Consider the following 26,735-nt stretch of genomic DNA (forward strand, 5'->3'; position numbering starts at 1 on the left):
TAAAAAATTTTTAAATAGAGACGAGGTCTTGCTATGTTACCCAGGCTAGTCTCAAACGTCTGGGCTCTTCAAGTGGTCCTCCCATCTCGGCTTCCCAAAGTGGTGGGATTACAGGTGTGAACCACCATGCCCAGCCGAATTGTTTCCTTTTTGTGTGCATGTGTCTGTGTGACAGTGTCTCTGTCATCCAGGCAGAAGTGCAGTGGGGCATGATCACGGCTCACTATAGCCTCAACTTCCCAGGCTCAAATGATCCTCACACCTCAGCCTCCTGGGTAGCTGGGACTACAGGCAGGCTCCGACACGCCCAGCCTGTTTTTTGTATTTCTTGTAGCAGTGGTGTTTCACCATGTTGTCCAGTGATCCACCCACCTCAGACTCCCAAAGTGCTGAGATTACAAATGTGAGCCACTGCATCCAGCCAAGATAGTTTCTTTTCAATGTCTACGTTTTACAGTTTTTAAAAGGCATTTTCCTGAGCAGTTAATAAAAAATTGATGCCTTGAACATTTTAACATAACTGGTCTATTCTGTTCTCTTTTTAAAGCAGAGCCAAGATTTTCTTCTTCACTCCTCGCTTGGTGGCTCCCAGCCGGAGGCCGGCAGTGGTGGGAGGCTCGCTCTGGGTGCACAGACGCTGCCTTCGGACACCGCATGCTCGTGCGAGGCCTGCAGTGAGCGCAGGTATGTGACGTGTGTGCCACGTTGCTCACACCTGTCCACAGTGACATGCAGACCTGCATATTGGAGCTGGACCGAGAAACTGGGCTAATGTGACAGACAGCAACAAGAGTAAGGCAGTTGCTTCGCTATTGTGGGAAAGAACCAGATGAGTAAGACAAAAACTCCCGCTCTTGAGGAACTGGCACTAGGAAGCATCCTCACAACAAGAGGAGGAGTCCTTAAATAATCAGAATCTAAGAGCAGCCTCAGTGAATGAGAGGAGTGAGCGGGGAGAGCCTGACTGGCTGCCGCTGAGTGGCTGAGGGGAGAGCCCAGGAGCTCGTCTTTTTTTTTGAGGCGGGGTCTGGCTCTGTCCTCCAGGCTGGAGGGCAGTGGCGTGATCTCGGCTCACCACAACCTCCGCCTTCCAGGCTCAAGTGACTACTCCCACTTCAGTCCCGGTATCTGGGACTACAGGTGCGCACCACCATGTGGAGCTAATTTTTGTATACTTTGTAGAGATGGGGCTTTGCCATGTTGCCCAGGCTGGTCTCAAACTCCTGGACTCAAGCAATTAGTCTGTCTTCACCTCCCAAAGTGCTGGGATTACAGGCATGAGCCACCATGCCAAGCCCGGGAGCAGATCTAAAAATGCTCTGTGCTCTGGCTCAGGAAGGAATGCATGTAGCCAAGTGGGGGTCAAAGGGTGGGGGCAAGGCTGCCCATTAGGTACCTTGGAGGTGAAGGCCAGATCAGCAGTGGGGATGTGGGTACCCTTATTATGGACAGTAGCCACAGATGCTCCTGTCATCTGTGCAGTGGCTAAGCTCTTACGCAGAGTGCACCCTGGGAGCTGTGCTGGGGATGCCATCACCCTGATTGCTGGCTCCTGGGAGCTGGGCAAGGTACAAGAGTCTGGGAGGTCCTCTGAGGACAATGTGCTAGGTGAGGAAGGGCAGCAGATTGTGGTGAGTTTCTAACCTTCCTGTGTTGTCTCACAGAGAAATTTCGGCAGAGGCGGACCGGGAACCTCAGCAGCTGCAGAACTACTGGTCAGAAGTGCGCTACACAGTGCGCTGCATCTACCGCCAGGCAGGGACCCCGCTGGCAGATGACCAGGACCAGTCTCTGGTGCCTGACAAGGAGGGAGTAAAGGAGCTCGTGGATCGGTACATACCACCCCTTCCTGTTTTGGCCCTGTGCAAACCCCTGCCCTGCCCGCTGCGCTTGGAGCCGCTCCTTTCAGGATGGGCTTTCCTTACAGTGCTCAGCTGGGCTTGCTCAGCCTTTGGTGCCTGTTGAGTCTGCAGCAGATGGACTGGCAAAAGCGAGCCCCCTAGGCCAGACATCTTGAATTTTTCTGATTCCGATGAAACGCTATTGCCTGTGTAATTACACAAGAAATGTTTCTGTCACTTGTTTGTGTGAAGACTGATGATAATACCTGCCTTTCTGAGTCCCCCTGTGCCCCGGATGATGCAGAGTACTTTTACAAGCACTCTTGCCTTTATCAACCCAAGGAGAAAGGCGGAGTTAGCCCATTTACAAAGTGAGAAAATGGGGCTCTGTGAGGTTGGGTAGCTTGTGTATGTGCCTGTGGCTCATGAGGCCGAGACAGCCGAGGCGTGCCTGGCTGTGTGGCTGTTTGTCTTGATGCCGCAGCTGTTCTTCAGCAGATACCTTATGCTCAGTAACCACACAGAATTTGAGGTGGCCATAATTTTGATTCTTCCTTATAGTTTGATGTAACTTTTTTTTTTTTTTTTTTTGAGACGGACTCTTGCTCTGTCACCCAGGCTGGAGTGCAATTGTGTGATCTCAGCTCACTGCAACTCCCGCCTCCTAGGTTCAAGCTATTCTTATGTCTCAGCCTCCCAAGTAACTGGGATTACAGGTGCCCACCACTGTGCCCAGCTCATTTTTGTATTTTAATAGAGACGGGTTTCACCATGTTGGTCAGGTTGGTCTCAAATGTAATCCACCTGCTTTGACCTCCCAAAGTGCTGGAATTACAGGCGTGAGCCACTGTGCCCAGCGATGTAACGTATTTTTATTTTATTATTTTATTTTATTTTATTTTATTTTTTTGAGGCATAGTCTTGCTCTGTTGCCCAGGCTGGAGTGCAGTGGCGGGATCTCAGCTCACTGCAAGCTCCGCCTCCTGGGTTCACACCATTCTCCTGCCTCAGCCTCCCGAGTAGCTGGGACTACAGGCGCCCGCCACCTCGCCCGGCTAGCTTTTTGTATTTTTTAGTAGAGACGGGGTTTCACCCTGTTAGCCAGGATGGTCTCGATCTCCTGACCTCGTGATCTGCCCGTCTCGGCCTCCCAAAGTGCTGGGATTACAGGCTTGAGCCACCGCGCTTGGCCTTATTTTATTTTTTTATTATTTTTTTTGAGACGGAGTCTTGCTCTGTCGCCCAGGCTGGAGTGCAGTGGCGCAATCTTGACTCACTGCAAGCTCCGCCTCCCGGGTTCACGCCATTCTCCTGCCTCAGCCTCCCGAGTAGCTGGGACTACAGGTGCCCGCCACTGTACCTAATTTTTTGTATTTTTAGTAGAGACAGGGTTTCACCGTGTTAGCCAGGATGGTCTCGATCTCCTGACCTCATGATCCTCTCGTCTCGGCCTCCCAAAGTGCTGGGATTACAGGTGTGAGCCAGTGCGCCCGGCCTTTTATGTTTTTTGAAATGTTTCAAATGAAAGCAACAGATTTGAGATGGCTATTTCGTGGGTTGATTCTCATTTGGGTTTCTTTCTCACATTTTGAATGCATCACATTTGGGAGAGATTTTTTTTTTTCCTCCCTCCCCTCAGAGTCTCACTCTGTCGCCCAGGCTGGTGTGCAGTGGTTGTAATCTCAGCTCACTGCAACCTCTGCCGCCTGAGTTCAAGTGATTCTCCTGCCTCAGCCTCCTGAGTAGCTGGGATTACAGGCGCCTGCCACTGTGCCCAGCTAATTTTTGTATTTTTAGTAGAGATGGGATTTTACCATCTTGGCCAGGCTGGCCTTGAACTCCTGACCTTCTGATCCACCCGCCTCGGTCTCCCAAAGTGTTGGGATTACAGGCGTGAGCCACTGTGCCTAGCCGGGAGTTTTATAAACTGATGTTTGCTGTGCGGTAGATTTTATCCTGGAGGCAAGGATAGTGATTAGCCGTAGATTAGGTTAACTCATTGAATTCAGCCAAGTATGTTCAGGGTTTGACCTGCGAGCCACTGGTATTGCAAGAGGTCCTTCTCTGTGGTATGTGCTTTTATTAGAAGTTAGGTTTCCAGCCAAGCATGGTGGCTCACATCTGTAATCCCAGCACTTTGGGAGGATTTCTTGGGCCCAACAGTTCAAGACTAGCCTGGGCAACATAGTGACTTGTCTCTACACAAAATAAAAAAATTAGCCAGGTGTAATGAAGCACACTTGTGGTCTCAGTTGCTTGGGAGGCTGAGGCAGGAGCAGCTCTCAAGCTCAGGAGTTCAGTGCTGCAGTGAGCTAGGATTGCTCCACTGCACTCCAGCCTGGGCAACAGAGTAAAACCCTGTCTCCAAAAACAAAAACAAAAAAACAACAAAGGAAGTTAGGTTTCCTAGTGAGTATTAGGAAAAAATGTATAACCTTCACATCAAACCTATGACTTCACAGATCATTAACGTTGCAACTTCAGTACCTTAGAGTAGCAGCCAGTGTGTGGTTGATGTGCCAGTATCTGTTGAATGTATGTGAGAGTTAGCGAATGAGCTTCCATAGCATCTTCAGCATATCGCTGTCTCCTTTTTTTTTTTTTTTTTGAGACAGGGTCTCACTCTGTCACCCAGGCTGGAGTGCAGTGGCGCAATCTTGGCTCACTGCAAACTCTGCCTCCTGGATTCACGCCATTCTCCTGCCTCAGCCTCCCGAGTAGCTGGGACTACAGGCACCCGCCACCACGCCAGCTAATTTTTTGTATTTTTAGTAGAGATGGGGTTTCACCGTGTTAGCTAGGATGGTCTCGATCTTGCCTCACAAAGTGCTGGGATTACAGGTGTGAGCCACCACGCCCAGCCTCGCTGCCTCCTTTTTATATAACTTAAAAAAATCTGTTTGCGAAATTATCACATGGTTATTTCCTTAAATTTATAAAATACAGAAATAGACCCCCCCAAAAAATAAATAAATAAATAAAAGGGACGTAAGTCCGACATGCTTAGAGAACAGTCCGGTGTCCAGTCTGCTTCTGAGTTTGGTTGTCTCTGTCAAAATTTGACTCTTCTGTGGCTTTCTTTTAGCAGATGAAATACGTTCTATTTCAGAGGACAGTTTTTTATACTAGTAGTTGAAATTACAATTGTCATACTCAAAAAAATTAATGTCTATCTGAAATGTACTAACCATAATAGGAATCCCATCCATCAACACTATTTTTTAATCCACATTTTCCATAAGGCTTCACATGTTCCATTGCAAGATTTTACTTGGCACTTGTCTTTTACAACCTAGCTAGGTAGTATGGCAATTTAAAAATAGAACAGGTGACAACTTTCTTTTCTTTTGACATAATATGGTATGTAGAAGGTGAAAGGATTTACTATGTAAAATCCAGGAGCTGTAGTTTAATACATTTTACAACTCATTTTTATTAGAGTGATGAACTCAAACTGGTTTCTCCTGGTGATGGGTTGTAGATGAATTTTTGTTATTACATCAACGGTTTTAGGTTTCCATCTAGAGGCTCCTGGATTAAAATACAATTAAATTTAACCATAGCAATGCCAGTACTGTAGAATAAGTTTCAAGATGTGGATTATCATACACATATTTGTGTCAATAAAAAAATGGATTATCCCAAAGTTTGGAGGGAAATTCATGAAAATGTTCATTGCATTTGTGGCTTAGTCATGGGACATGTATTATTTTTTTCCTACCCTTCAGCCTACAAATTTCCTTTTTTTTTTTTTTTTTTTTTTGAGACAGAGTCTCATTCTGTTGCCCAGCTGGAGTACAGTGGCGCTATCTCGGCTCACTGCAAGCTCCGCCTCCTGGGTTCACACCATTCTCCTGCCTCAGCCTCCTGAGTAACTGGGACTACAGGTGCCCGCCACCACGCCCGGCTAATTTTTTGGTTTTTTTGTTTGTTTGTTTGTTTTCAGTAGAGACAGGATTTCACTGTGTTGGCCAAGATGGTCTTGATCTCCTGACCTCGTGATCCGCCCGCCTCGGCCTCCCAAAGTACTGGGATTATAGGTGTGAGCCTCTGCGCCCAGCCTTCAGCCTACAAATTTTATTTTACACACCTTTATTGCTTTTTTGGTGGGATAATTTTTAAAAAAGGATAAATTGTGTCTAAAGTTTCCTCTTTTGATAAGCCTATTACAAACCCATTTGGATTGTACACTGAGCCTGTAGAAAGAAGGAAAGAGCAGGCTGCCCCAGATCTGCAGCCAGGTGGCACCTCTACTGGGATCAGTGCTTTTTACTTGTTAACATATAAGCCTTTAACGGAGTTGTCCCCAGCCTCGTGTCTGAGCGTGTTCGTCTGGGGCCAGCTGCTGAGAGGTGGTAGCGTGCTCTTCCAGCTGTGTGAGTTCATGCAACTCACCCAACCTGTGTGGGCCAAAATGTCCCATCTGTAAAGCAGGCACTACACGCAGCAAACTGAATTAGTGCATGTGCATGAACTGTGCTGTACAGGAGAAACTCAATAAATGTCACTTTTCCTGTTAGTTCCTGGTGACACTCTGTGCCCCGGATTCTCCATCCATTAGGTGGGGTGATCATGCCTCTCACGGGTGGTTATGAGGAAGATGACTGTGTGATCATCCAGAGGTGGTCACCTGTTGAAGGGCTTCAGAAAAGATGCCCACTGACATCACAGCACCCACGGGCCCTGGTGGGCAGGCCCTGGTGACCCTCTTCTCTGTGTAGGCTCTGCGAGAGGGACCCCTACCAGCTGTACCAGCGTCTGGAACAGCAAGCTCGAGAGTACGTGCTAGAGATGAAGGTCCGCCTGCTCCGGCAGCTGTCGGCTGCGGCCAAGGTGAAGGCACCATCTGGCCTGCAGGGTCCGCCACAAGCGCACCAGTTCATCTCCCTCCTGCTTGAGGAGTACGGCGCCCTCTGCCAGGCTGCACGCTCCATCAGCACCTTCCTTGGCACTCTGGTAAGAGAGAAAACGTGTGTTTTTCTTTCTGTTTGGATGAACTGAAGAGAAGAGAAGCATGTGGCAGGAGGAAGCTTCTCATGCTTATATGCTGACCTCGCTGTCGCACCCCCACACACTGTCATAGGCCCCTCTCCTCTGTGGGAGAGGACCTGTTTGTCTTTCCTCTGGACTTTGCCACTGGATAAGAGCATTGGGTGGATTGATAACCAGGTGTCACCTCATGGAAGTACCGTTTGGAGGACCTTGAGGCCCAGGGAATGAGGCATGGGGCAGTTTGAGGGGAGCACCTGTGTGTGCCTTTATAAGGAGACAGAGAAATCTCCAGTGTCCTACTTAGGTTGTTCATTCTTTTGTTGCTGTAGACAGAGCTGTTATTAGGTGAAATGCCCATGAAGAGCGTGAAGGCTGTAGAGAACAACTTGTTTACAGCCCAGTGGCATTCATTCATTCATGCATGCATGCATTCACCCAATAAGCCAGCACTGAGTTAAGGATCTGCTTGCAGTCTCAAGACAGGCCCTGTCCCCATCCTTGCCAATGGGGATCTGGCAGTCGTAACAAGAGAGACACACAGATGGGTCTGGCCCCCTCAAAAGAGGAATCACCATATTGGGTGGAAGGAGCATGGTATAGAAATATGGTTACGGGTACGCTGTGGTCAATTCTCAACAGCCTCAGTGCCCCCGTGGTTTGGAAGGAGACCATGCGTCCCAGAGATAAGCCCTCAGAGCTTCCTTGACTGTTACTATTCGTCTGTGGAGTTTTTCATCATCATTTAAACTTTATTATTAAATAATACTTACGTGTATTTGGGTGCTAGTTTTAGGTGCTTTCTTTCTTTAAATAAAGAAAGGAATTTATTTCTTACGGTTAGGAAGGCTGAGAAGTCCAAGTTTGAGGGGCCACATCTACCCATGTAGATAGGTAGAGCCTTCTTGCAGGTGGGGACTTGGACTCTGAAGAGTCCAGAGGTGGTACAGGGCATCACATGGCGAGAGGGCTGAGCATCTAGTTTTGGGTGCTTTCTTAGTGGTAAAACTACATTTTGAAACAAATATAGTAAGCACCGGCATTGGTCTTTATCTGATTCTCAAGTTGATGGACCCTCTTGGAAAAATTTACATATAGCCTGGGCATAGTGGCTCATACCTGTAATTTTGGGATTTTGGGAAGCCAAAAGTGGGAGGATCGCTTGAGCCCAAGAACTTGAGTCCAGCCTGGGCAACATGGGGAGACCCCATCTATACCAAAAAAATTTAAAATTAAATTAACCAGGCGTGATGATGCGTGCTACTCAAGAGGTTGTGAGGCAAGAGGATCATTTGAGCTCAGGGTTGAGGCTGTGGTGAGCCAGTGCACTCCAGCCTGGGCAAGAGAGTGAGATCCTATCTCAAAAAGAAAAGAAAAAATTACATACATATATTGTGAGTCATTTCAGGGGGTTCACAGCCTTCCTCAAGCTTCACTGCACCAAGCCATGGGGAGGTATCTATTCTGAGAAGAGGTAGCGAGGTGAATGGGTAGGGTGAGGGGTGGGGGCGGAGTGGGGGGCAGTTATCCTGTTTCAAGGTCTGAGTCCACTGGGTAGTGCCACCAGGCTTCCTTCTGGTACCTCTTCCTTCCTCTGGCATCTCTCGCAGCACTGCCTCCCCATCTCTACCTGAGAGTCTGCCGCCCTTCAGAGGTTCAAATCCAGAGCCCCTCCTCTGTCTTTTACAAGAACATTGGCTCAGGTTAAGAAGGATGCTGTCCAGCCCACCTAAACCTGGTGCCCAGAGAGACTCTGGTAGTGAAGAGAGCTGCTGCTGCTCTCCAGAAAGTGCTGGGGAGGTCTGTGCCTCCTCACATAGTTACTGTAGGACACTGTTTTATGAAGCTGACAAAAATTAATTTGATTATTAGAGCAAATTCCTAGCAGTTTACATAGAAATAATTTCTTGTGGCTTGAGGCCAGGTGCAGTGGCTCACACCTGTAATCCCAGCACTTTGGGAGTCCGAAGCGGGCGGATCACCTGAGGTCAGGAGTTCGAGACCAGCCTGGCCAATATGATGAAACCCTATCTCTACTAAAAATACAAAAATTAGCCGGGCATAGTGGCAGGCACCTGTAGTCCCAGCTACTTGGGAGGCTGAGGCAGGAGAATCGCTTGAACCAGGGAGGCAGAGGTTGCATTGAGCCAGGATCGTGCCACTGCACTCCAGTTGGGGTGACAGAGCGAGACTGTCTCACACACACAACAAAACCAAACAAAAGAAAAAAAAAAGAATTTCTTGTGGCTTGAAAAAAATGCATATACTCTGAAGCTGTTTGATCAGTGTCTTTTTTCACTTCCTTTACACATAGAAATATCCACATTGATTTCTAGGGGTCCAGCAGACTAGATAGCCTTAACTATTCCTTCCTTCAAGGGAAACAACTGAATTTACTAGATAATTAAAAAATAAGCCGGGCGTGGTAGCTTACGGCTATAATCCCAGTATTTTGGGAGGCCGAGGTGGTTGGATTACCTGAGGTCAGGAGCTAGAGACAAGCCTGGCCAACATGATGAAATCCCGTCTCCACTAAAAATACAAAAACTTAGCCAGGCATGGTGGCACACGCCTGTGATCCCAGCTACTCGGGAGGCTAAGGCAGGAGAATCGCTTGAACCTGGGAGGTGGAGATTGCAGTGAGCCGAGGTTGTGCCACTGCACTTCAGCCTGGGCAACAAGAGCAAAACTCTCTTTCAGAACAAAGATGAAATGTTTTAAAGTGTATAACTGAGATGGCATGAAAGGGAATAAGTTGTAGTGGTGAAAAACCAGTTGAAAGCTGGAATCCTGAGAAATACATGGGCTTGAAAGTCAGCATTTGCTGCGGGGATTTCTTCTGATCCCGGAAACAAGATACAACCTAGCCCAGGATGGGGTCTGCACATAATGCCGGGACTGTAAGTGACAACACCCTCAGTAAGGTTGAAGTGGAAACTCCGGGCACTGAAAGGGACAGCAGGGATCTGCAGCTCTCATGGCCTCGGGGTGGGGATGCAGGGAGTATAACTTCCCAGAGACTTGGTAGCTATCAGCCAGCTGCCACATGAGCTGGAGTCTGAATAAGTGTTGGTGTGGTATGAAACAGCCCAAGCGTGGAAGTTGCTTTACAGTGGTCCAAGATTGCTGGTAAAGTCAGGTAGCATGCAGATCACCTCCGGAAGTCTTCAGTCTGACTTCAGAGAATTCAAATAGATAAAATCCCCGCAAATGAGCAGCTCACAGTAAAAAAAGTCATAAAACACAAGGTTCATGACAGCACATTTGAAAGCCAGCAGAAGCAATAGACAGAATCACATAACAAAGACATTTAAGTGTTCAAAAAAGAATATAGAGTAACTATGTTAACTGTGCTTAAAGAAACTTTGTAAAAGTTTGAAATTGGAAGTTAAGGATTAATACTCTAAAGAATGATCATTCAGATTTGAAAAAATTAAAACTAGAAACAAAAACATAATTTTCTGGAAAAGCTTAATGGATAGATGAAACAGAATAAACAGCTGAAAAGAGAACTGGTGAGTTGCAAGAAGGAAGTACGGGAATTCTATAGAATGTAACTCAAAGAAACAAAGAGATGGGCCACGGAAGAGAGGTTGAGACCTGAAGGATGCAGTGAAGATGTCTAGCCACCAGTAATCAGAGTCCCCAAAGAGAAGCAGAATAAGGGTGGAGATGATAACTGAGAAATTCTCAGAATTACTGAAAAATACTAGTGTTCAGCAAGGAAGCTTATCAGATTTCCCAAGTAAAATGTTGAAAAAGCCTTCTCTGGATATAGGATAGTGACAGCTACAGAACATCAAAGAAAAAGTGATCTCAAACACAAAATACAGGACTTCATTGAAAATGGTCTGCGAGATGTTGTAATGTAGAATTCGGGATTCTGGGTGGAGACTACAGCGAATCTCTATGTACTCCTTACCCAGATCCACAGTTAATCAGCATTTTGCCACTCTGACTTCATTATGCCTTCTTTTTCTTCCACTTTCTCTTCCACCCTCTTTTTGATGCAGTATTTTAATATGGGTTCCAGACAATGTGCCTTTTTGTCTTAGAATATTCCAATAAGTGTCTCTAAAAATAGTCATCCATTATCTTACGTAGCCACAGTTCCATTGTCACATCCATGAAGACTGACAGTAATTTCTTATCGACTAATGCCAGCCAATCTCTTTATGGTTGGGTTATTCCAGTCAGGACCCAAAAATCTTCACACATTTATAGCCACATTATTACACTGCCATCCAGTGATCTATGCAGTACCAGCTTAAGATAAACTCAGTGTCTCAGGGCAGTAATTCTCAACAGTTTTGGACTCAGGCCCCTTAATACTTAAAAATTTAGGACCCCGAAGTGTGCTTTTTTATGCAGACTTATATCAGTACTTGCTTTATTGAAATTCAAACTGAGAAAATTTTTTTTTTTTTTTTTTTTTGACGCGGAGTCTTGCTCTGTGCCCCAGGCTGGAGTGCAGTGGCGTGATCTCGGCTCACTGCAAGCTCCGCTCCCCTGGGTTCACGCCATTCTCCTGCCTCAGCCTCCCGAGTAGCTGGGACTACAGGCGCCCGCCACCTCGCCCGGCTAATTTTCTTGTATTTTTAGTAGAGACGGGGTTTCACCGTGTTAGCCAGGATGGTCTCGATCTCCTGACCTCATGATCTGCCCGTCTCGGCCTCCCAAAGTGCTGGGATTACAGGCTTGAGCCACCGCACCCGGCCAAACTGAGAAATTTTTTAAATGCTTATTGTCATTTTAAAAATGTAAGCTCTCATGAGATTACATAAATTGCATATTTCACATATATTAGAGAATGTAACAAGCAATACACTTTTATATTAGATAATGTAACATAAACTACACATGTAAAAATAACTGTTTTCCAGAATAAAACATTGTTGCCCAGGTTGGAATGCAATGGTGTGATCTTGGCTCACTGAAACCTCTGCCTCCCGAGTTCAAGTGATTCTCCTGCCTCAGCCTCCCAAGTAGCTGGGATTGCAGGTGCCCGCCACCACACCTGGCTAATTTTTTTGTATTTTTTTTAGTAGAGACGGGATTCCACCATGTTGGCCAGTCTGGTCTCAAACTCCTGACCTCAGGTGATCTGCCTGCCTTGGACTCCCAAAGTGCTGGGATTACAGGCATGAGCCACCGCACCCGGCCAACATATTTCTTAAGAAGAGTGGGTCACTCACACCTCTTAGATCTCTCTGTAGAAGCAGTGGGAGCTTCATCTTCTGCATTCAGTCTGTTGTCATAGGTTGTCTGGTTGAAGTTACTGAAGAAAATTCAACTTTTTACAGATAACGTAGTTGGAAAAAGGAAGAATAATTTTTTTTTTTTTTTTTTTTTTTTGAGATGGAGTCTTGCTCCGTCTCAAAAAAAATCTCGCTCTGTCTCTTGTGATCTCGGCTCACTGCAACCTCTGCTTCCTGGATTCAAGTGATTCTCCTGCCTCAGCCTCCCGAGGAGCTGGGACTACAGGTGGGTGCCACCACATCAGGCTAATTTTTTGTATTTTTAGTAGAGACAGGGTTTCACTGTGCTAGCCAGGATGGTCTTGATCTCCTGACCTCGTGATTCGTCTGTCTTAGCCTCCCAAAGTGCTGGGATTACAGCCGTGAGCCACCGCGCCCTGCCAGGAAGAATATTTTAATAGCCTCTTCAAATCCTGGTAGATTTCTTTGAGAGTACACCAATGCGTGAGAGTTTCTTAATGGTTAGTTGTGATGTAGAGTCTGAAACTATATCACTGAACTTACCCTACTCTGTTCCATTCAAATCCACAGGTTCCAGCTCACTCCATGAATGGACTCCCTACTTATACATGTTTTTCTAGTGTCATTCATAGGTCATTTTGCAAATACTGGTTCACTGAATATCTTCTGGATGTTGACACTTTTATTAATATCAAAAAATGATATTTGTTCGTATCACCACTGATCTCATCAGAAAGGCCTTTAAGTGTATAGGACCTTTCAAGCCAACAGCAGCAAATGCAAATTTTCTGAAGTTTTCTTTTTTGCTTGAAAGCTCAGATTTTATGATTCGCCACAGATTGTGTCACTTGTTTTCTTTGAAGCAACATGTTAATTTGCTGTACAAACTCTGCCAGCTAATTAGCTCCTCTGTGAATAGCACCCCCATTCTGCTGTTTTTGCTGAACTCAGTGGATGCTTTTGGACATAGAAAGATGTTCTCAGAAATGCAACTTCACTGGAGAATGCCCTCATGTGTATTCTACACTGCCTGGGGGATCAAACTGGATAATGAGTCACATTTTTTGTACTTTAAATATTAAAATAAAATTGGGGGACTGGGCGTGGTGGCCCACACCTGTAATCTCAACACTTTGGGAGGCCACCGTGGGCGGATTACTTGAGTGCTTGAGTCCAGGAGTTCAAGACCAGCCTGGGCAACGTGGTGAGATCCCGTCTCTACAAAAGATATAAAACTTAGCTGAGCATGGTAGTGCGCACCTGTAGTCCCAGCTACTCAGGAGGATGAGGTAAGAGGATTGCTTGAGCCCGGGAGGCGGAGGTTGCAGTGAGCCAAGATTGCACCACTGCACTCCAGCCTGTGCGACAGAGCGAGACCCTGTCTCAATCAATCGACCAATCACTCAATTTTTTTTTTTTTAAGAAATCTAAAAAAAATAATAAAATTGGCACGAGGCTTAAGTTATGCTTCTAGTCATCTAGCAAACGCCTCACCAGGCTGTAATAGTGAAGTCTAAATTTTCATCCACAAATAAGAAATATTCAAATATCCCGTTATTTCTGTCTATTGTAGGAACTTCATTCTAAACATCTTGTCTTCCTTCTTCCAAACCCCCAAGCCTTTTTTTGTAGTGGGAATCGAGAACAGTCTGCAAAGCCTGCCCTTAGGTCACTGACAAGCCTTTCTGCCTATAGCTCAGGAGTTCTTCCATAGGCCTTACCTCTCGTAGGACCTGTGACAACATACCCTGCAGAGCCCATGCCTGCATGCCCCGGTCCAGTTATTTGAGCCCCTCTATGCTGGTTCTACACCTGTCGATGGGGCATGGCAGGGCAGTACCAAATTCACAGGGAGCTTACTGGAGGCACTGAATTCAGCGCTGAGGACAGTGCCTGGCCATGCTAGACACTCCAAGTTGATTTCAGGTTGTGAAGTGAGTCTGATACCTGTTTGTCTTGCATGCCTCACCTAGAGGTGTAATTTTAGATTTTATTAAAAATACTGAACATCTTTATAAATCGGCCTTCACCCAGTGACCACTAGCAGCTGGCCCAGAAAGCCAGATTTGTTATTCCACTCATAGGCAGGCAAGTGGAAATGGCTATCCTAGAGGTTTCCAATGGAGGCCAGGCAACGCCTCAGCTCTTCCAGGAGGCCCCTCCATCAACTGGTTGCCATCCTGGTCTGATCCGGGTGCTGCATTCATTCCCATGTACTCTTTGTCCTGTAGCTGAATCGTAAGTCAGGTCACTGCCTACTGTTCTGTTCTCCGGGAACCCCTGGAGAGCAGCAGACTACTTTAGCAGGAGGTAGTCTTTGTGTCCTCGTACCTGGCACAGGGCCTGGGCAGCATGGGCTTGGCACTTCACCTGCTTCATTATTACGAGCACATTTGTGGGTTCCAGCCTGGGACTGGTTATCAGTTACCTGGCCCCAGTCTCCTGCGACATGCATTTTTCCTGTACCGAACGTGCTTGCTCTGAGATATGCTTGGTGTGAAACAGGAGTGATGATGTTTCAATCTGGGAGGCACTGGTGAAAACCAGATGAGGAAAAGTGTTGGAAATGTTAACAAAATGGAAGGTTTGAGGTTTTCTGCAGATGGCATAGATTCATTGCTGAATCTTTCAATCCTTGTGTTTCCAGGTATGAAAACAGAGCTATAACCAGCAAGGCTAGCACACAGTGGTCTAGCAGTATCACTGGTGTGCTGTCTCCAAATGTGTTTATAGGTGTTTACTTTGAAGAACAGAAGTTAATCATTATAATTTGTTCTCTCAGCCCCCATACCAACTAGGGTTATCAGGTGACATAACAATGAAATCTTTGTGTCGTTCATTTGCTAAGGTCTCCATCAACTCAGCTTGGCTATATTGTAAACAGGAGCAGACCTCTAAACCCAGTCCCTGTGAGTGACCCGACTCAGGAGACGTGGAGTAGCCAAGCATGATGAAGTGCAGCTTCCAGAGCTGGCGGTTGTTGAAGTCAGGAACATTCACCCAAAGATGTAACGTGATCTGAACACAAATAGTGTCCGTGTAGTTGACAGAGGGAAGCATGGATTCACACACGCATGGTTGTAGCAAGACTTATTAAATGTGACCATTACATTTAGGAAAGGTAATAATGGCATCAACCTCAGTGGTCTTGTGTTGGGGGCTTGCTGTACATTTCTGTTGACATGACTCTCTATGATGACTGGGACACTTCTAGGTTTTCATGGTATTGGCTAAAGTAATTGACGAGTTTGCCTATGTTTATTAGGAAGACAAAAAAAACCTTACCTCTAATAGGGTCTTGCAAGTGGAGAAATTGTGTGTATTAATTAGAATGGAAGGTTTCTCCAAATAGGTAAGAAAATTATTATCCTTTGGCACTGAGGGACTTGATGTATCTAAACTGTCTGAACTGTAAGGGCTGTCATTACAATTTAAAAGTATAATTGTGAGAATTGACTCTCAGACGTTTGGTTACTGCTTTGTCTCTGTGTACACCTGTCACCCCGTCTTTGCGGCCCTTCTAAACTTGCCATCTAGACTGACTGCATGTCCTTGTAGTCGGAGTTCTGATCCACTGTGTGCCTTGGGACATACAGGGAACAGCACTTACCATAAGCTGAACGCTCTGGGCCTGTAAAGAGGGATGTGTGTGTGGTGTGGGGAGAGGGAGAGCGGGGAGGGAATCCCTTTGGGAATTTTCAAGTCTTTAGCAATTCACTACATATTCTGTTTATCTTTTTCTTTTTCTAAACTAGGAAAATGAACACTTGAAAAAGTTCCAAGTGACGTGGGAACTGCATAATAAACACCTGTTTGAAAATCTGGTCTTTTCAGAGCCACTTCTTCAGAGCAACTTGCCCGCACTGGTGTCACAAATCAGGTATTTGGCCTTAACCCGTATACGTCTTTGTAGTGTGACAGCACAGTCTTTTCTCCTGACTGGTGTACCTGAGTACCATCAAGTATGAAAGTTCTTGCAGGAAAAATAACAGGGCTTAGAGAAAAAGATAGTTTGGGCCAAAAACTCAAAACCCGAGAAGTAATACAATTAAACTTTTAAATGCTACTAAGATTTTACACCATAAATTCCTCATACAGAAAAGCTACAGTAAATATAGCACTTTTCCTTGACAAGACCCATCCTTGGCCGGGCACCTGTGATGTGGTTCATGCTATGGCTCTTGGACATGCAGGGGAAATGGAGGAGGGAAGAGGCCCAAGTCTGAGGGTGCCTAAGGCCCCCTGGATACAGCTTGGTGTCTCCTACACATTCCCTTGCTACCCGGGGCTCTGTTGTTTTGTCTCCTTGTGTAGCGCTTCCATATGGCTTCTTCACGCTAGGGAGGCTGGCTGGGTTCTGTGCTTTCACTGAGAAAGGGATGCAGGTGCAGCAGTCACTCATGGGGTATCTGCTCGGGGTCATGTGTTTGCCCTGTGGTACCATGTTCAGTTAGGAGGCGTGTTCCTCCTGATGTGATGTCACTCAGCAGAACGCTGAGGTCAAGACCAGCCTGGCCAACATGGTGAAACCCCGTCTCTATTAAAAATACAAAAATTAGCAGCAAAAATTACAAAAATTGAACAGCAGAACACTGTTCCCTGCACTGAGTCATGCATGAGCTACCACAGGTCTGCAGTTTGGTGATTTTGTTCTTTGGTGTTTTGTTCTATTTATCACGTGAGCACATTCCAATAATACAGACCCATCGGGACAGCAGCCATCTACATTTGACCACATTAATACATACTTAGGGGCCAAGTGTGGTGGCTCATGCCTGTAATTCCAACACTTTGGGAGGCCTTACGTGGGTGGATCACCTGAGGTCAGGAGTTTGAGACCAGCCTGGCCAACATGGTAATACCCCATTTCTACTAAAAATATAAAAATCAGCCGGGTGTGGTGGCACACACCTGTGATCCTGGCTGTGCAGAAGGCTGAGGCAGAAGAATTGCTTGAACCCCAGAGGCAGAGGTTGCAGTGAGGCGAGAGTGCACCACTGCACTCTAGCCTGGGCGATAGAGTAAGATGCTGTCTCCGGGGAAAAAAAAAAATTGTTAGCTTCACAAAGCAAGGGAATAAATTGTTCTGTTGACTACACCAGTTATTGCTATTTTATTTTATTTATTTTGTTTTTGAGACAGTGTCTTGCTGTGTCACCAAGGCTGGAGTGCAGTGGCACGATCTCAGCTCACTGCAACCTCCACCTCCCAGGTTCAAGCGATTCTCCTGCCTCAGCCTCCCAAGTAGCCGGGGTTGGGATTATAAGCTTGCACCACCACGCCCGGCTAATTTTTGTATTTTTAATAGAGACGGGGTTTCACCATGTTGGCCAGGCTGGTCTTGAACTCCTGACCTCAAGCGATCCACCTGCCTCAGCCTCCCAAAGTGCTAGGATTACAGGTATGAGCCACTACACCCAATCTGCCTTTTTTCTCTTAAAATCCGTGTATTAGGCTGGGCACAGTGCTTCACACCTGTAATCCCCGCACTTTGTAATCCCTGTGATCCTGGCCGAGCCGAGCGGATCACGAGGTCAGGAGATCAAGACCATCCTGGCTGACATGGTCAAACCCCATCTCTACTAAAAATACAAAAAATTAGCCGAGTATAGTGGCACGCGCCTGTGGTCCCAGCTACTTGGGAGGCTGAGGCAGAAGAATGGCGTGAACCCGGGAGGCGGAGCTTGCAGTGAGCTGAGATTGTGCCACTGCACTCCAGCCTGAGCCACAGAGCGAGATTCCATCTCAAAAAAAAAACAAAACAAAAAAACAAAACAAAACAACAACAAAACCAAAATCCGATTATTGACCCAGTCTTTGTTTCCTGTATTCACAAATTTGCTTCGAGGGGTCCTGACCATCTCCACTTCATAACCTTACTTCTAGAGAAAGCAGTTAAGTAAAAGAGAATTGAGGACAAAAAGATCAGAAGCTGCGCGTGGTGGCTCATGCCTCTAGTCCCAGCTACTTGGGAGGCTGAGGCAGGAGGATTGCTTAAGCCTAGGAGCTGGAGACCAGACTGGGTAACAGCAAGACCCTATCTGTTAAAAAGTGAAAAAAAAGGGCCAGGCGCAGTGGCTCATGCCTGTAATTCCAGCACTTTGGGAGGCTGACGGGGGCAGATCACAAGGTCAGGAGATTGAGACCATCCTGGCTAACACGGTGAAACCCCGTCTCTACTAAAAATACAAAAATTAGCCAGGCGTGGTGGCACCCACCTGTAGTCTCAGCTACTCGCGAGGCTGAGGCAGGAGAATGGCATGAACCCGAGAGCGGAGGTTGCAGTGAGCCGAGATCATGCCACTGCACTCCATCCAGCATGGGGGACAGACAGAGCGAGACTCCATCTCAACAAAACAGAAAAAAAAAAAAAAAACCAAGAACAGAACAAGGTGTTATGGGGGGTGTGGCCAGCTGGCAGGTGGGCCGCAGACCCTTCCAGTGTTCCCTGTGCCCCGACCTGCTTCTTAGCCATTCCTTCCCTTCTGTGGCCACTGTGTATCAAAATTGGAAAGTCCTTAATGTGACCCTTGCAGAATAAAAGGTATCGGAAGAGGATTCACAGTGGTGAATCTGGAATGTGGAGTAGACTTTGTTCCTGGTTATGACGTTCAGATTTATCAAAAGCACTTTTCATGAGAAGACATGCATCTTGGGAGAGGGGCTCTAAAAACAAGATTCCAGGTATCTACCTTAAAAAAAAATTTTAGTGGTAAGCCAGTGAGTTTCGTCAGCCTGTCAGACTGTGGGTGGGTGACTGAAACCTGAAGTGCATCATAAAGCTCCCATCTTTTTCTGTGCCCTAGTTCTGGATTTTCTGTTTGGTCATTGGGTATTAATGGTCATACTCCAACCGTGAGCCATGTCTCCAGTGTGGATGCTGGGGCTCAAGCTGCAGTCTCACTTCTCACTTTCGAGACCCAGAGACAGTTGAGGGAGAAGGATAAACACAGACAGGGACAGAGTGAGACCAACCAGCGTGTTCTCTGAGCAGCACTGATGACGCCAGGACACGCCATGCCTTTGTGCTCTGCACCTGACTCCCTTGTCAGCCTGAGACTAATTCAAGATAATTCAGATTTGCATTGCTAGTGTACAGATATACATTTAACAATTCATAAAAATTTTGCTACTGATTACATACAAACACCCCCTAAAGTTTCTGTATCATGAAATACATATTGTACAATTCATCCACCTAAAATGTACAATTCAGTGGCTTTTGATATATTACATTTTTTAAAAATTATGGTAAAGTATATATAACATAAAGCTTACCATTTTAACAATTTTAAGTGTATATTTCCTTAACATTAATTATATTCGTAGTGTTTATAACCATTACCACTATGTACTTTAAAATTTTTTCCTCAACCAAAACAGAAACTCTACCCATTAAACAGTAACTCTGCATTGCCCCCTTCTTTTTTTCCCCATAGCCTTTGAAAGTCTGTAATTGGCAGGCTCCTTCCCCTGACTCCCCGCTCCTTTTTGTCTTAAAATGTATCTATGAAAGAACTGGGCCATCTGTCCTGGGGGTGCCTTGGTCTGATCCTGCGTGGGCGTGTTCACAGAGCAGTCTGGCCACCTCCATCCTCTGTCCTGCCTGAGAATTGGTAGGATCTGAAGGCTCTGGACGGCTCTGCTCAGATCCCCTGGCAGGCCGAGGCGTAGATGGGGGTTGTTTCTATCAGGGGGTGCATCCCTCAGGCCTGCTTCTCTTTGTTGTGGGTGTCAGTAGCCCATTGTGGGCTTCACTTTAAATATAAATTAAATTAGGCTTATAAAATTTACCCAAACCAATGTTATTTTATTCTCTTTATCAGTAATAACGTTTCACATACACATTATTGGTAATGTTACAGTAAGCCTGTTTCCATGCTGCTGTCTTGCATTTGCAGTCTCAATATTTAGATAGAAACCTGTTTGCTGAGCCATTGATTTAACTCAACCCTGTGGATAGTCCCTGTGACTCTTTTGATCCTAGCACAGCTTTGCTTGTGGGGAAGCCCTGTGCCTGCAGATTGCTTTCCAATTACACCACCAAAGATATCCACAAACCGCCTCCCCCACCTACTTTGCTCTCCCTTGGCTCCAAATTACCTGAATTCTATAAATTGGAAGAGGTAAATTCTTACTTCCAGGAGGAGCGGAACAAGGAACACATGACAGGGTATAATGCCGCATCCCAGCATTCCAGGTGGAGCAAGTAGGGGCAGGATGGAATTGGGTAGAAACTAGGTTCTGTATGAAGAATGGAAACCAGTCACAGAAGAGCAAGGCTGGCAGAGGAGAAGCGGGAGAAAAACTACTTCACGGGCTGCAGTGTGGCAGAAGCCCGGCGCCGCTGGAGTCCGTGTCTTAAGGAGTTTTGTCTCCTGAGGGGCAGAAACAGACTTAGGAGAATAGCTTTGATGTTTTGAAGTAGCCTCAATCCATGTGCATCAGTGTTGTTTCTTTCCTTTGTGCTTCCCTAAATGACTGTCCAGTTACACCTAACCTCTGCTGCCTCCCCTGGAGAGACTGCAATAGGTGAGCGCACAGATGGCTTCAGTAGCTGTGAGGTTGGAGATAGGTCAGAGGAGAAGAGGGAGTCATTCCTGCCCATTTCACCCATGAAAAGATCCTGATTTCCACATAGCTTTCTTTATTGTTTATTATAAAATCGTTAGATTGTCATTACAAATAAAATTCTGAAAATATAGAAAATCATAAAGTTAGGTTTTATAAATAATTTAGTATTATACATTTTTTCCCTATGTCCACTACACGTATTTTTAAACATGCTGTAGTCATATCTTTAGTTACCATGGGCATATTTCCATTTCAAAATATGTATGTGTATATATACATGAATGTGTGTGTGAATGGGTAGACATAATTATAAAATTGGTAATAAGTATCTAGTTATCAAGTACTGATTCTTCTAGATGTGCCGTTATTCATTTGGTGGCTTCTAGTGTTTTATATAAACAGTGCTGATCCCTAACCCTGCACAGAGTCTTTGAGCTCTTGATATATTATAAACGTTGTATTTGATTGTAAGCTGTCCTTGTCAAGATGTCTTTATTTCACTTATTTTGGCTCACACTGATAGATTTAGGTATTAGGAACATGAGGTTTTTCTGGTGATGATCTACATGTGTCTCCACACCTCTCTGTGTCCTCCTCCTAACCCCAGCCCCCAGCCTTCTGTCTCCCAAGCGCCATCTTGCTCACGGTCTCTTCAGAAATCGAGGTGTTTTTTCTCACTGTCCACCTGCATGTTTGTCTTTTGTTTCCTGTTTATTTTCTCATTTTCCATCTTGCTATCTTTCTTTTTTTTTTTGTCTTTTTTTTTTTTTTTTTGAGGCAGAGTCTCACCCTGTCTGCTAGGCTGGAGTGCAGTGGCGCAATCTCGGTTCACCACAGCCTCCACCTCCCAGGTTCAAGTGATTCTCCTGTCCCAGCCTCCTGAGTAGCTGGGATTACAGGCATGCGCTACCACACCTGGCTAATTGTTGTATTTTTAGTAGAGACGGGGTTTCTCCATGTTGGCCAGGCTGGTCTTGAACTCCCGACCTCAGGTGATCTGCTCCCCTTGGCCTCCCAAAGTGCTGGGATTACAGGCGCGAGCCACTGTGCCCGACTGCCATCTTTCTTAATACAATATAATATAGTAGACAGAAAACTGTAACTGTATTTCTTCAAGTAAATCAAATTTTGTTTTGCTTTATTTGAAAACCAGATCTAAATTTTATGTCTCATTAAATGTTTTGTTTTCTCTGAGCCAGTTGCATTTTCAAGAGTAAAATAACTTTGCATCCCCATATTTTTTTTATCATTTTTAATTTTTATTTTTATCTAATTTTTTTATTTTGCAATTCCATATTTGGTAAACTGAATTGTTAAGCCATAGTCTTTAGAGACATGTTGTTCAGTGCTCATTTGTTTTCTCAGAAGCTGTTGTTTCTTTGAGCTGCTCTTTTTTTTTTTTTTTTTTTTTTGAGACGAGTCTTGCTCTGTCGCCCAGGCTAGAGTGCAGTGGCGTGATCTCGGCTCACTGCAACCTCCACCTCCTGGGTTCAAGCAGTTCTCCTGTCTCAGCCTCCCAAGTAGCTGGGACTATGGGTGCCTGCCACCATACCCAGCTAATTTTTTTTTTGTACTTTTAGTAGAGATGGGGTTTTGCCATATTGGGCAGGCTGGTCTCGAACTCCTGACCTCAGGTGATCCAGCCACCTCAGCCTCCCAAAGTGCTGGGATTACAGACATGAGCCACCGTGCCCAGCCGAGCATCTCCTTTTTACAAGTCTGTCCCAGTGGCCTTGCATGGGGATCTGTTGATCCCTCACAGCTCCCTGCTGTGGTGCAGAGTGGCACCCCGTTTTCCATGTTGGGAGGCGAGTTGACAAAACAGGATAGTAGCAGCAGGAAGCGCATTTCTAATCTCTGCTTCAGAGCCTTTGAGTTCTTTCCTTTGTTACAAGGCCTTCTCTCTCCTAGGCTAGGAACCACCACACACGACACCTGCAGTGAGGACACATACAGTACCTTGCTGCAGAGGTACCAGCGCTCCGAGGAGGAGCTGCGCAGAGTCGCTGAGGAGTGGCTGGAGTGCCAGAAGAGGATCGATGCCTATGTCGACGAGCAGGTGAGTGCCACCCGGGACCACCACACCCCGCGCCCACCCTCGCACAGCCACGTTGAAGGCAGCACCAAGACACTAGCTTTGTCCTGAGCTGCAAGCCGGGAATTCCCGACTGAGGCCCAGAGGCGCGTGTGGGTAGCCCCTGTGTGCGTGCCAGCTGCTGGTTTTCCAGAAGGGATGGGAAACCTGTTGGCATCACAGATGGCTTGGGCCTCCTGTGCCTGAGGTGTGGTGGCAGCAGTTGGTCAGGTTCGCCTTGGCCTGGGCATACCCGCTGTCACTCACACAGGCTGTCACCCAGGCTCTGCACCCCAGGTAGAAGGTTTTGTTTTGTGTGTGTGTGTGTGTTTTTTTTTTTTTGAGATGGAGTTTCGCTCTTGTTGCCCAGGCTGGAGTGCAATGGTGAGATCTGGGCTCACCCCAACCTCTGCCTCCCGGGTTCAAGTGATTCTCCTGCCTCAGTCTCCCGAGTAGCTGGGATTACATGTGCCACCACGCCCAGCTAATTTTGTATTTTTAGTAGAGACAGGGTTTCTCCATGTTGATCAGGCTGGTCTCGAACTCCCGACCTCAGGTGGTCTGCCTGCCTCAGCCTCCCAAAGTGTTGGGATTACAGGTGTGAGCCACCAAGCCCGGTCCAGGTAGGAGATTTTTAAGTCCAGGAGCCATTTACTGAGCACTCTGCTGTTGAGAGCTCATTGTCCATCTGTCCTAGTCTAGAAAGGAGTGCAGACACATGCACAGGTGGCAGGTGGCTAATGAAGTGGAAGACAGAAGAGGGAGGGCATCTGCTGGAGGTGGATCTGAAGGGAAGGTGCTCAGGTAGCTCAAGCCTCTCAGACAGAGCAGGGCTTTGAGATGGCGCCCCCTCTTTCTCACCCCTGGCCTGCCTGCTCTCCTAAAGCGGGGTTCGGCCAGGAAGGAATTGAGAGCGGCCCTGGTTTAAAGATGACAGTAGTGTGAGCAGTGGTAAAGGAGGAGTGACTGAGTTATTTATCTGTTGCACTTTGGAGACTCTCTGTAGGAAAATGGAACCTGGGCTCTAGCCTAAGACATGTGCTGTTTCCATGTCTGCCCTGGCATGGTGAGTGCCACGTGGATGCCAGCCGTGGCTCCTTGTCAGTGTTCCTTGTCAGTGCTGTGAGGGACTGGGAAGAAGGAAGGGACTAGCATGTGCTCACTGCTCCCGAGAAGCGTGTCACTGATTTCACAGTTACAGGCCGTGTTTTCTGTTACTGTTCTCTACTGCAGCCACAGGGACTAGAGCTACAAATGGTCTGTTGTTTGGATTTTCGCGGGTTTTCTCCTACTCCATTCTTCTGCGTTCTCAGCCTCCCAAAGTACTGGGATTACATTTGTGAGCCACGGCGCCTGGCCTGCTGGCTTTTTTTGAACCTTCATCAGCTTCAGTGGAATAAGTTCCAACTTTGTCACATGCGAAATTCTGTGCTGTTGAGCTTGTCTTAGGGCGGGTGGCCCTGAGATTCTCCCATGACTCTGTCTGCGCTTCTTCCTTGGCCGCTGTACGCACAGCACATCAGGGTGAGAAGGGGCCTTCGAGGTCAGTTTGGTCCTGGGAGACTCCCTCTGTGTCCTGAGCCTCATGGTGAGGCCTGAGAGAGCAGTTGCTGTTTTGTGTTTTCTTCAAAGTGGGCATTCCTAATTCATGTTTTTGTCTGTTTTTGCAACCAGAGACTTTCCAGCTGTGGTTTGTCACTGACCAGCGACTTCTTAGCCTGACTACTGAGTGAGAGCAGGGTCTGGATGCCAGGTGGGGAGGGCAGAGTCTCCCACTGCAGCAGCACCTCAGCAGCCTTCATCTCGTGAGACCTGGAGCATCCCAGGGGCTGCAGCTGTGCCATGTGGGGACAGCACAGCAGAGAGGGTGCTGAAAGCTGCATTCCCCTCTGCCATCTGTGGGTGTACCAGCCGATTTTCACAAGTTTGCTGTTCTGGTAGAGGGAGCAGGAGTTGGGGGGAGCTAGGATAGTGGGCATTAGCCTGCTCCAGGAAGTGGGCATCTTGAGCACAGGCTCTTCGGGGCTGTGGCCGTGCAGGAGGGCCAGTAGTGTGTCCAGGTCACCACTCCCTGGGATGTTCTTGACTTGGGTCCCAGGGAGAACCCTACATGGCAATCAACACCAGAATGCAGTCCTGGATCTGCCCTCTGAGTGTTTTCCCTCCCTAGTCTTAGTTTCCCACCTGCAAAATGAGATAATGACATTAGGTGATGTTTTAGTTTTACACGAGCTTTTGATTCCAAATAAGTTTTTTGTGTGTTATTTTTAAAAAGCAAAACTGGCCAGGTGCAGTGGCTCACACTTGTAATTTCAGCACTTTAGGAGGCTAAGGTGGGAGGATCACTTGAGCCCAGGAGTTTGAGACCAGCCTGGGCAACATAGTGAGACTTTGTCTCTACAAAAAATTAGGCTTAGTGCCATGTGCTTGTGGTTCCAGCCACTCCAGAGACTGACAAGGGGAGGATCACTTAAGACCGAGAGTTTGAGGCTGCAGTGAGCTATGATGGTGCCACTGCACTGTAGCCTGGGTGACAGAGTGAGACCCTGTCTCAGAAAAAAAAAAAAAAAAAGAAAACGGCCAGGCTCAGTGGCTCACACCTGTATTCCCAGCACTTTGGGAGGCTGAGGCAGGTGGATTACTTAAGCCTGGAAGTTTGAGACCAGCCTGGGCAACATAGATAGACCTTGTCTCTACAAAAATACAAAAATTAGCCGGGCATGGTAGCGTGCACTTGTGGTTTCAGCTACTTGGGAGGCTGAGATGGGAGGATCGCTTGAGCCTAGGAGGTCAAGGCTGTGGTGAGCTATGATCATGCCACCTCACTCCATCCTGGACAACAGAGTGAGACCATATCTCAAAAAATGAAAAAAATATATAGGCATAGGGACAGTAAATAGTCCCTGTGTTGGTATTGTACTGTGGGCCGCTGGTTACTGGGTACCCTATAGGGCAGGGATCCCCGACTTTTGGGTCACAGACCAGTACTAGTCCATGACCTTTTAGGAACCAGGCTGCACAGCAGGAGGTGAGTGGCCGGTGAGCAAGGGAAGTTTTGTCAGGATTTATAGCCACTCCCCATGCCTTGCATTACTACCTGAACTCCAGCTCCTGTCAGATCAGCAGAGACATTAGATCCTCATAGAAGCACAAACCCTATTGTGAGCTGCGCGTGCGAGGGATCTGGGTTGTACACTTCTCATGAGAGTCTAATGCCTGCTGATCCGTCACTGTCTCCCATCGCCTCCAGATGGGACCATCTAGTTGAAGGAAAACAAGCTCAGGGCTTCCACTGATTATGCATTGGGGTGAGTTGTATGATTATTTCATCCTGTATTACAGTGCAGTAATAATAGAAATAAAGTGTACAGTAAATGTTATGAACTTGAATCATCCCGAAACCATCCACTTGCCTCACCTGGTCTGTGGAAAAGTTGTCTTCCATGAAATCGATCCCTAGTGCCAAAAAGATTGGGGACCACTGCTCTGGAGCACATCCCATGGCACCTAAGCAGGGTGGTTTATTGAGAGTACAGAGGAGGGGAGGAGCAGTGAGATCTCAGGTCATCAGCAGACACTGTGAAGGAAAGACCTTGAGAAGGAAAAACAAAAGGCGAGAGGCCGATTTTTCTTCCTGGCTCACTGTTGTCACTGGGGCTCGAGGGAGTGAAGCTGATCTGCTCTGGCCTCACAGAGGAGCGAGGTGTGAGAAGCCACAACCACCCTGGCTGGGAGCAGGGATAGGAGCTCAGGTCTCTGAAGCCCAGGGAAGAGCCACTGTGCAGGGCAGGGTTTCAGAACTCCCAGAGAGGCTGCTTGTGGGAAGCACGTGAAAGGGTCCTTAATCCGAGAGTGTCTCCGTTGACGACATAGTGTCACCTGCTGAGTCTCTGTCTTGCCAGCATGAGTTGCAGTCAAGTTGTATTGCATTAGGTCATTGAAACCTCCCAAGTGCATAGGATCCTGCCTGCCTTTACCAAGGACCTCTTAAAAAAAGAGGTGCCCCAAGCACCTTCTGAGTAGGCATGGATAGCTGCC

At 46.8% G+C, this 26,735-nt stretch overlaps 1 protein-coding gene across 20 annotated transcripts in view; it reads left to right on the forward strand.

Moving 5' to 3' along the window:
• FAM193A (family with sequence similarity 193 member A) overlaps positions 1-26,735 on the forward strand; it is a 199,896-nt gene that overhangs the window by 88,805 nt on the left and 84,356 nt on the right. For 10 of the 20 annotated variants that reach the window (XR_012434560.1, XM_065544685.2, XM_074039248.1 and 7 more), the window contains 5 exons: positions 548-684; positions 1,665-1,832; positions 6,563-6,797; positions 15,805-15,929; positions 22,535-22,682. Coding sequence is in view for 17 of the 20 variants with exons in the window: in XM_065544685.2 (XP_065400757.1) it covers positions 548-684; positions 1,665-1,832; positions 6,563-6,797; positions 15,805-15,929; positions 22,535-22,682 (813 nt within the window). In the remaining 3 variants the exon portion in view is untranslated. Of the gene's footprint in view, positions 1-547; positions 685-1,664; positions 1,833-6,562; positions 6,798-15,804; positions 15,930-22,534; positions 22,683-26,735 lie in introns of those variants that run through there. The other 10 variants (XM_074039246.1, XM_065544687.2, XM_074039250.1 and 7 more) reach the window with 2 other exon arrangements.

This window comes from Macaca fascicularis, chromosome 5 (assembly GCF_037993035.2).
Source record: "Macaca fascicularis isolate 582-1 chromosome 5, T2T-MFA8v1.1".
Taxonomy (NCBI): Eukaryota; Metazoa; Chordata; class Mammalia; order Primates; family Cercopithecidae; genus Macaca; species Macaca fascicularis.